General features: G+C 33.0%; 1 protein-coding gene across 1 annotated transcript; it reads left to right on the top strand.

Annotated features, from left to right (window-relative positions):
• The first annotated feature begins 285 nt into the window (after positions 1-285).
• Positions 286-8,992, top strand: LOC137810348 (proteasome subunit alpha type-6). The gene is made up of 9 exons (XM_068611570.1): positions 286-538; positions 1,092-1,186; positions 1,269-1,350; positions 1,435-1,531; positions 3,036-3,094; positions 3,258-3,340; positions 4,218-4,313; positions 8,088-8,147; positions 8,700-8,992. Exons 1-9 carry the CDS (start codon positions 463-465, stop codon positions 8,790-8,792), a joined length of 741 nt encoding a protein of 246 aa, XP_068467671.1. The 5' UTR covers positions 286-462; the 3' UTR covers positions 8,793-8,992.
• The last annotated feature ends 1,392 nt before the right edge of the window (positions 8,993-10,384 follow it).

The raw sequence follows: 10,384 nt of genomic DNA, 5'->3' as shown, positions 1-10,384 counted from the left end.
ATATTACAAATTGGGATATTAGCAATGAAGGAGGAGATGTTAATTTATAATACTCAAACCCCTTCCTAAATAATTCTCATCGATGTGGGACTTGAGATTAAGCTAAAATCAACAGTTGCTGCAATTGAGAAGGAGAATAAGGGTGCTTAATAAAGAAGAGGGTGAAATGGTAATTTCGCTTCTTATATGGAGGTGCAGGAAGAATTGCCCTCACTGGGTGCAGGAAGCAATTTCTAAACCTCACAGACCCAATGGCTTGGCCCATTTGACGCTTCTGGATCTAAAGAAGAAAACCCCCTTGTTTTCTTGAGAAGGAAGTTGAAATCGACGCTTTAAACGAAAAGAGCACCGTCTCCACTCTCGACATCTTCGTTGCACTTTCTACAAAACTAGTACACCACTCGTCGCCGCCGTCGACCACCGCAAGCGCCGTCGAACTCCGCGTCATCCGTTAGGGCTAAGATGAGTCGAGGAAGTGGAGGTGGATACGATCGTCACATCACTATTTTCTCTCCCGAGGGACGTCTCTTCCAAGTTGGTATGTAACTCGAATCTCTTCTTTTACTGTAACCTCTCGCAACATCGACGTTTTGATAAGTCAAATGCGGTTTAGATCTTTCACGCCATGGACCGACCTAATCTCTGCAATTCAGTGCGGAAAAACAATATGTTTTGTTATTTAGATGAAATCTTTGTTGTAATTTGTGATTTAAGTTTAAATTAGTTGTAGTGGAGTAGTGAGCTAGGTTAGTAAGGTGGAAATCAGAAGTGAAGAAATGTTCATGACTCTGAATTGATTGGTTGCGTGCGAACTTACGAATGGAATATTTTGTTCTCTTTTCATAATTTGAGTATGTCTGTTTCAATCCTGTTTTCTTGTGTTTTTTTTTTCAATTTTGGGAATAATGTAATGTTCAGCCCTGTTTTAGCCCTATCAAAGGCTGGCTTAAATCTGTAACTCCCTCTAATTAATGAAATGGCCTGGATTGGCGTGGGTTTATGATTTTTCATTACACTTGTTTCGAAATGAGTTGACTAGTAAGTTAGGCTGTAGTGTTGTGTGGTTGAATTTTTTATCCATCATGAAACAGAGTATGCTTTCAAGGCTGTTAAAGCTGCTGGAATCACCTCAATCGGTGTCCGAGGAAAGGATTCCATCTGTGTTGTTACTCAGAAGAAGGTTCCGGTGAGTACTGAAAGTTGGTTCTTTGATCTTTGCTTTGCTTGTGAGTATTTGTGCTGGATGCTTAAGTTAGGATAACATGCAGGATAAGCTTTTGGACCAGACAAGTGTTACACACCTCTTTCCCATCACAAAGTACCTTGGTTTGTTGGCGACTGGCATGACAGGTATATTTTTCAGACCTATTTAGAACTGAATTTTCCTTACATTATAAATTCTCTCTTGCTTTATTTTGGAATACCTCTTTCCAGCTGATGCTAGGACACTTGTCCAACAAGCAAGAAATGAAGCAGCTGAGTTTCGTTTTACAAATGGATATGAGATGCCTGTAGATGTGTTGGCTAGATGGTAAGCAGTTCAGTTTTTTTTAAAATTATTTTTCCACCATAATATCAAGCTGCATATTTTTCTTTTTCATATCTGCTTTGGAATTATCATTGTTTAGTGAATAATTTCATCTGCACTTCATTTAATGTAACTAGAAATGTAAAACAATAGGCATTAATCCACATTGCTGTAACGTGCTTCTATAATTGGGTTGCGACTGGGAGGTCTATTGCTCCTTCTACCTCGTTGACTAGGTAGATTGCAAGCTTAGGATTCAGTAATCAGCATAATGTACTAATTAATTAGTTTTCTAAGGATTGAATTTATTTGGTGATTGGTGAGATTGTTCATTGATGTCTTTCGTTTTTTCCTAGTTGGTTTGATAAAGAACTTACTGCAAAATTTATAGTAAAGTTATTGGTGATTAATTGTCTCATGCTTTTCCATCTACCTTGTTATCTATCTGTGGTTTTCTGTCATCTTCACCTAGTTTTTCTAACATAGTAAGTAATAAACTAGTCGTGTCCAAATTTTCATCCAGTTTCTGGAAATGGCACTGATTATGATTAAAAATTTGTGATATAAAAGTATTTGGCAAAGGATAGTATACCATTTTTGTAGACACTTTTAGAGCTTGAGATTTCTTTGGCTGCATTAATGTACTTACTAAAGTTCCTTAAAAACAATGCTAACAGCTTTTGCAGCAGTGGCACTGTGGTAGTGTTGTTTGTTGTAGCACTAGCATTACTTCTAAATAACGTGTGTTTTGCTTTCAATTTATAGTTGGATGTAGATGTAGCGTATTATGTCTGGGTAATCTGTTCTGTTTGTTAGGATTCACTTATGTGATCTCTGAAAGGATTATCTAACAGATTTGTAAAGTTTAATATGTCTTCTAGCTCAAACATTCAAAATTGTGATGTTATTTTTGTCATTGTTATGCGTTCCAGTTTTGAAGTAGCTAGTAATTTAATGTGGGTTCTATGAAGAAATCTATGTGACATGGCTGATGCATGCAGAATAAATTTAATTGCAGTAGTAGTTTTGTCTATGCGCATTGTGGAAGGTTTTTGAGATACCCCCGTTTTTGAAGTTAGTAGTCAGGACATACTTTCTATAACTGAAAACACATGTGCTCTTAGGCTGCTGCCTTGTTAGTGTAGTATTCAATTTGATATAGTTTTTGTTATAGGTATTTTTATCAGCTGTTTGTTTACAGCTTTGTTTCTTTTCATTCTCTATATAAAGAGAATCTTTGTTTTCCTTTGTACATTTTATCAATACAAAAATTACCTTTTCTGTTTCTCTTCTCTCTCTCATTCTCTCTTAACTCTAATATGCCTCAACATATAATCTTAGATTGAAATAATCTTTTTATAGCCATTAATCTGTTAAATCGAATTTGATTGTAGTTTTGACTTTTATCAAAGGTTAGATTATTTGACTTAGTGTATATTAGGGTTTTACAATTTGTCAATATTACTAACATCTTTGTGACTGCCTTTGTTATCTTTTATACTTGCAGGATTGCAGACAAATCACAAGTCTATACCCAGCATGCTTATATGAGACCACTTGGAGTAGGTAGGTTTTCTTATTTGCTTTTTCCCCGCTTAACAATTTTGAACTTGTTTGAAAATCACAAATTGTTTTTGTATCATAAATAATATTTTATAATTCAATTACCTACGGTTTTTATTGATGCCATTTCTTCATTCTATGATTTCAAATCTATTGTGCCATGAAGTTGCTATGGTTTTGGGTATTGATGATGAATATGGACCACAGCTTTACAAATGTGATCCTGCTGGTCATTACTTTGGTCACAAGGTACGTAGAAGATCTTTTCTCACTTTGATTGACCTTAGATATTTCAGTGGTTTGTTGCTATTTAATATGAGACGATGAAAAACACGTTGATAATAAACTCAATTTCATAAAAGTTTCTAAGTTATATTTTTTTTTTCTATTTAAATGTCTCATGCATTGGAAACAATTATCTCACATAATCAAATATTTAAATGAGGGGGTTGGGCTACGCCAAGATTAACTGCCTTTACTTCATGAAAGTTGTTTATTCCGGTTCTTTTATTACCGGTGTAAGATTGCATTCTTTGAGCTTACTGAAATTTATTGATTGAACTAAGGAACCAAATGAAAGGTTATCATGACATTATAGCTACAGTTCTGTTTGACCCAGAAAAGTAGGGATTTTAACTAGTCAATAATGGGGGGAAAGGAGTATGTAAATTAATGATTTTTTAAAAATGAATTAGCTGCCTTGAATCCATCATAAGTTGTTTATGTTATGAACTTTATGTTGTAATTATCTTTATAGTGTACTAGTGTTATAAAATATGTAATCATGTCCAAAAGATTTAGAGCCTTCAACCGCTGTAAAATTGCCCCCTCCTTATTTGGTCTAAATTTTTCTTTCTACTAGAACTAGTGACATTGAGAAACTTATGCGTCTTTGGTGCTTGGTGATTCTGTTATTTAAAAAAAAAACTGTATTGCAATTTTCTTTTTGTTAGATCTGGTGACTACATTTCCTTTTTAATTTTCCATTGCTTATCCACATTTGAACCTTGTAAACTTTTCAAAGCAATGGATGGTGTTTCTGTTTCTTCATTACTTCATCATTTGTAATTTGTTTGCCTTGTATACATAAATTTAAGTGTCTAAGAATCTATTATGATGTACTCAGGCCACAAGTGCTGGATTGAAGGACCAAGAGGCAATTAATTTCTTGGAAAAGAAGATGAAGGGTGACCCTGCATTTACTTATGAGGAGACAGTTCAGGTAGTGCTCTTTTTTCCTCCTCACTCCATTTTTATCTGTTTAGTTTGAGAAATAAACAATCTTTCTACTGGGTTTTTGGTTGGTGTGGAAAATGAAGAAGCCATATAGTGTCTCCAAGAATGTGTGTTTTCCTCCTCACTCCATTTCCTCCATTCTTTTTTGGATACACAATGAATTTTGTTGATTTTTTCTTCTAGCAACACAATTATATTCTATAGCTGTGCTATTATGATCTATCACAATTAGACTGCATGAAACTTACTGGACAAAATGTTGGATTCACTTGTGTTTGCTGAAGATTATCTGGGTTTTAATGGAAGGTGAAAAGTCTGAAAAATGAGTGAGAGTAGATGTAAATAATCTTAGTTTTGGATTTGCTTAGAATAGAATAAATAGTTTTAAATAGAATTTTTTGTGAATATGTTGTGTGCTTTGTGCTGTATTTAGTTCCTAGATATATCTTTTCATATTCTCATTTATGTATCCAAGTTATTATACATATGAGATCCTAAGAGAGGGAAATACACTCTCTCAAATTCATTCTAAATTCTTTTGTATTTTTCTCAAGTTGGAATCAGAGCGGGTCGATCCTGTTCTGGGTATTTCTGTTTGGCAAAGGAAATGTCTATCAATCACTCTCCCGCCGTTTGTTGTTGTTCATTGCCGTCTGCCACCAGAGTTTTGTACTCCAATTTTGGGTCCAGTGCGCCTTGAGGAGTGCGACCCAACCCCAGTGGTTGCTCATTTAGATTCTGACTGACAAGCTATCACGTGTAGTCCAACTGTTACGTTGCCCTAGGTACGTGTGTCTTACGTGTCGCCTTCCAGTGGTCAAAATCTTCCCAGACCACAACTCTTTGATTCGTCGAAGCATTCTAAGCCCATTTCCACCCTCGGTTCTTTGTTGGTGAATCTTCTAGTGTTAAACATGATTTCTCTCACTAGAAACCCTAGCTTTCTCTCACTAGAAACCCTAGCTTTCTCTCTCTAGAAACCCTAAGTTGCCTATTCTTTATTGCATTATTGGAATGTGTCAAGAATTTGCTGAGTCTTTTGCAATGATTTCTACTCGTGAAAAAGGTAGTCGTGGCACTAGATGAGTGGGACACACCCAAGAGAGTTGTTACTTTTTACATGGCTTTCCTACAAGGCAGCCAATATTTCCAAATATGAAGGTTCTAAGCTAATGTACTCTAATGAAGAATATCAGGGATATTTAAGGTTTAATTCCAGTAGCCTAAGCCTAAGGATGAAATCCAGAACCAAATCATTTAGAACTCCTAGCTTGTCAACAACAACTTGCGTTTCACAATCTATGGAGAGTCAAAATCCATGGATAATTGACTTAGGTGCATATGATAGAAATATATCTTTCTTCTCTTTTCTATCATTTCATAAAACACCTTGTTTCATAATGCTAGCCAACAAATCTAGCGTAGCTTCCCAAGGAATTGGTGAGGTTTGTCTTTCTCCCTCATTAATCTTAAAATTTGTTCCGTTTGTTCATGCTTGTAGTAGTCCAATTTCTTTAAGCCAATTAAGTAAATCTTGAATAATTGAATTGTTTAGTAACTTTTGTTGCCAACTCTTTTGTTATACAAGAATGTGGTACGAGTTGAATGATTGGCGAAGGAAATGAATCTAGAGTCCTATACTACCTTGGTACTAGATCATCTACATCTTGTGTTGCATCCTCATCTCCTAAATTGCTTCATGAACGCTTAGGTTATTCTCATTTGTCAAAATTAAAAAAAATGGTTTCTAAACTTAATAGTCTCCGAACTTTGGAATGCGAATCATGTCAATTAGGAAAGCATGTTAGGAAATTAAACATTTTGAATCTAGACGTGATTTTGTTTTCTTTATCATCCATTCTGATGTTTGGGGGCCAAGTCGTGTGTCATATTTTGGTTTTGGATATTTTGTTACTTTCATTGATGAGTTTTCTAAATGCACTTGAATTTATCTAATAAAACATTGTTATGAACTTTTGTCTATTTTTATGTCTTTCCATAATGAAATTAGAAATCAGTTTGGAAAGGTAATCAAAGTCTTACGAAGCAAGGAATATTTTTCCTCTGAATTTATCTAAACTCCTAAGCTCACATGGCATTTTGCATCAGTCTACCTGCCCTTGTACACCTCAACAAAATGGTATAACAAGAGGAAAAAAAATGGACATCTACTTATTGCTTGGTGCAAATATACCTATTCATTATTTGGGTGATGCCATCCTCATTGCTTGTTTTCTCATTAACAAAATGTCTTCATTTTCACTTGAAAATAAAGTTCTCTACTCCATTCTATTTCCAAAAGAAACTGCTCTTTCATATTGCTGCACGTATTTTTGGTTGCATATGCTTTGTTCATTATGTCTCCAAGTTAGATAATCTCACAGTTAGAGCCATCAGATGTGTCTTATTGGGCTATTCTTAACTTCTAAAAAGATATCAATGTTACTCTCTTGAAACCAAGAAGTATTACATGTTTACCAATGTCACCTTTTTTGAACCAACTCCCTTCCCTCCTTCTACACAAGATTCTAATTCTCTCCAACATGTTGTTCCGATGCACTTAGTTGATTTTTTTGTTCCTTTTGCTCCCAACACCTAGAATACCATAAAAAATCCTCGTGAACCATTGTCATCACCTTTTATTACCTATCAACACAAGAACCAAATAGCTAGTCCGAACTCACTTCAACAAGTCCTTCTCAATCATCACCTAATACCACGACTCTTGATCATGATGACTTGAGTTTGCTATTTGCAAAGGTACTTAATATACCCATAATCCTCAATTTACAATTTTCTTAGCTACCACAAGCGGTCTCCTTATTTTTCCTTTATTTCTTCTGTCTCTTCTATTACTTTTCCTAAAAATGTGATAGAAGACTTGATCATCTAGGGTGGCGATAAGCCCCAATTACTGAAATGCAGGCTCTTGGACAAATCAAAACATGGGAGTTAGTTCTTTTATCTTCTGGGAAGAAAACAGTAGACTATCGTTGGGTCTATGCCATTAAGGTTGGATCTAACAGTGAAGTTGATTGACTCAAAGCTCGATTGGTGGCTAAGGAGTATATATGGGCTTGACTACAATGATATTTTTTCTCTGTTATGACTACGGTTAGACTTTTCATTGCCATGTCAGTCATTTGTCATTGACCCCTTCATTAATTAGATATAAAAAATGTGTCTAGAAGAGAGTCTGTATGGGAGCAACCTCCTGGGTTTGTTGCTCAAAGGAAGTCTGGTTTGGTTTTTAAGTTGCGTCACTTTCTCTATAGTCAAATTTCCATGGGTTTGGTTTCGGAAGTTCAGCCCCATAGTTGAATTTTGGGCTTGAAACACATTGAGGCAAACCATTCTCTTTTCTATTGTCACACCTCCCTTGGAAAATGTGTTAGAGTAGATAGTTTTAAATAGAACTTATTGTAAAGGTGATGGTAGTTGAATCGTGATCCAAATTATGTATCGGAGAGCTTATATTTGAATTGTGGATCATAAGATTCATAAACATTTAAAAAATGTAACATATAAGACTTTTGAACATGTAAAGATATAATTAATATAAGACATTTAAACATGTAAAGATATAATTAATAATCACAACCACATTCAAAATGAGTGATTGTATCACTGGACAAATTAGGTAATGTTATAATGCAACTAAAGGCATTTGATTTTTTTTTTAATATTTATTTTGTTAATAGTTATTAAATTTCGTTTCTATGTTCTGAATTCATGATTTTCCTGCCTGTTTTTTTATCAGACTGCCATTTCTGCTCTCCAATCAGTTCTTCAGGAGGATTTTAAGGCCACTGAGATTGAGGTAGGACTTTGTTCCCCTTGTTAATTGAAATTTGCAAAACAAGCCATATCTTACTTTAAAAAGTTATTGCAGGATTTCATTCATGTTTAATCCCTAGTAAAGGACTAAAACTGGTCTTTAATATTAAAGATTTTTAGCAAGTTGCTTATTCCTTCTCGTTAAATGTAAGCCGTATATTTTTTTGTCGTACACAGCATATTGCGTTTGTTTTAACAGGCAACTCGGGTCAGAACATTTTTCTCCTGTTCTCCTTATTTCATTAGTTTTACTTGTACGTGATGAATAGGCAAGATCTGTAATCTAACTTCTCAGTCTCTCGTGTTGCAATTGATTGTTGATTCTAATGCTTAATGTGGACTATTAACAAGTGAAAATGGTGGGTAAACTGTAGGATTGTATTTGAATTTTAAAATTACATTCAGTGGCATAAATCAGTATTACGTTTTTGCTCTAAAGTGCGAGACTTGAAGAATTAAAATTCCTGTGGTTATAACCATTGAACAAACGTATTCTTCACTGACTTGTTGCAAATGGTTGTCTTGCGTTTTCCAGGTTGGAGTGGTGCGGAAGGATAATCCAGAATTCAGAGTTCTAACCACTGAGGAAATTGATGAGCACTTGACTGCAATAAGTGAGCGTGACTGAGTTCTTCATAAGCAAGCATATAATTGTTCAATCTTTCTAATGCTAGATTAAATTATGTACTTGTTTTCTGGGATCACATTCACTGAATTGATTTCCTTGTGATTTTGATTAGTAAGTAACCGAAGAATGTTGTTGAAGATGGTATTTTACTATTAAAACACGTTGCTGATTACGAAATCAAGTCATGCATAATCTTCAAATTTGTTGCCTAGGGATTTCACCTTCAACTTCAGTACTGGATGTCATCGTTCTTTAAAATTAAAAAAAAATGACTATTTTGAGTTTTTCCTATGAAATCATCCAAATAAAATTATTTAATGACAATTAAATTTTTTATTAAACAGTTGAAAAGGTAAATAAAAATATTAACTATCATTTTTCTTCCAAAGATAGTAAATTTGCTTTCTAAATTCTTTCTGTAATTTTACTCTCTTAACTTTTAATTATTAATAATTTTGGTTCTTGGACTTCATTTTGTGCAATGTTCATAATTTAATTCTTAAGTATTTGTAACTTTATTAAGTTTTATCCCTAACGAAAGATAGTAAAAAATCATACCAAAGTGAGTGACAACATTCATTCATCGATTTGAATATTATAAACTTAATAATTCATGTGATAGGATATGTGTTTAAAAACTATTGCATATAAAACAAAAAATCAACAAAATTATTTTTATAGCATTTGAACAATTAACCATTACAAATATCACTATTGTAAAAAAAAAAAATCACTTTAATCATCTTATTATTTTTTATAATCAATTTTCTAATGAATTAGGAAACAAATTTTCATGTTTACACTTAGTACCATGCTTGAACTTATTTGATGTAAAAGTTGGAATGATAATTTTCTTTAACACGTGAAGACATACTAAGATTTAGATAGGTGGAGAAATGTTATAGAAGATAGCAATAAATTAGAGTAAATTAGTTATCATAATTTATATTGGTTTTGATTTTTTTATTCGCAACTTGATCAGTTAATTTTATCTTTTTCATTAAATATAGTGGTTGGTATGATTTTTTTTTTAAATATAGTGAACTATTATTCAGGATGTACCTCTTTGTAATTATACAGTTATTTTTATTAATTTTTAACATTTATGTACTTAAAATAATAAATAAAATTTCTTACTATTTCATAATAAATAAGAAAGAAAATAACTTCACGTTTTGAACTCATCCTAACATTTATGGGAGAATATATAGATTGATCGGGTATGGGAATATATGTTTATATATATATATATATGTTTATATATATATATATATATATATATATATATATATATATATATATTTGGTCTTCTTTCTATACTAATCAAACTAAATGTTTATTTTTTTAAGTCATTTAAAAGACTTTTAGTTTATTTCTATTTTAAAATTTATGTAATTATTTTTTGTTGTTGTTATTTGAAATTAAAGAGAGAAAAATAATATCATTTTTTCTATTTTTAATTTTCTATTTTTAAAAAATAAAATCATGTAATGAATATCTAGGTAGGTACGAATGTAAATACAAGTATACTGGTTGTTCAACAGGAACGAAGATGAGACACAAATTTCATTCTTATCTAACATAGGAAAGAG

Source organism: Phaseolus vulgaris, chromosome 11, assembly GCF_000499845.2.
Source record: "Phaseolus vulgaris cultivar G19833 chromosome 11, P. vulgaris v2.0, whole genome shotgun sequence".
NCBI classification, from domain to species: Eukaryota; Viridiplantae; Streptophyta; class Magnoliopsida; order Fabales; family Fabaceae; genus Phaseolus; species Phaseolus vulgaris.
This window is presented reverse-complemented; position numbering and strand designations above follow the sequence as displayed.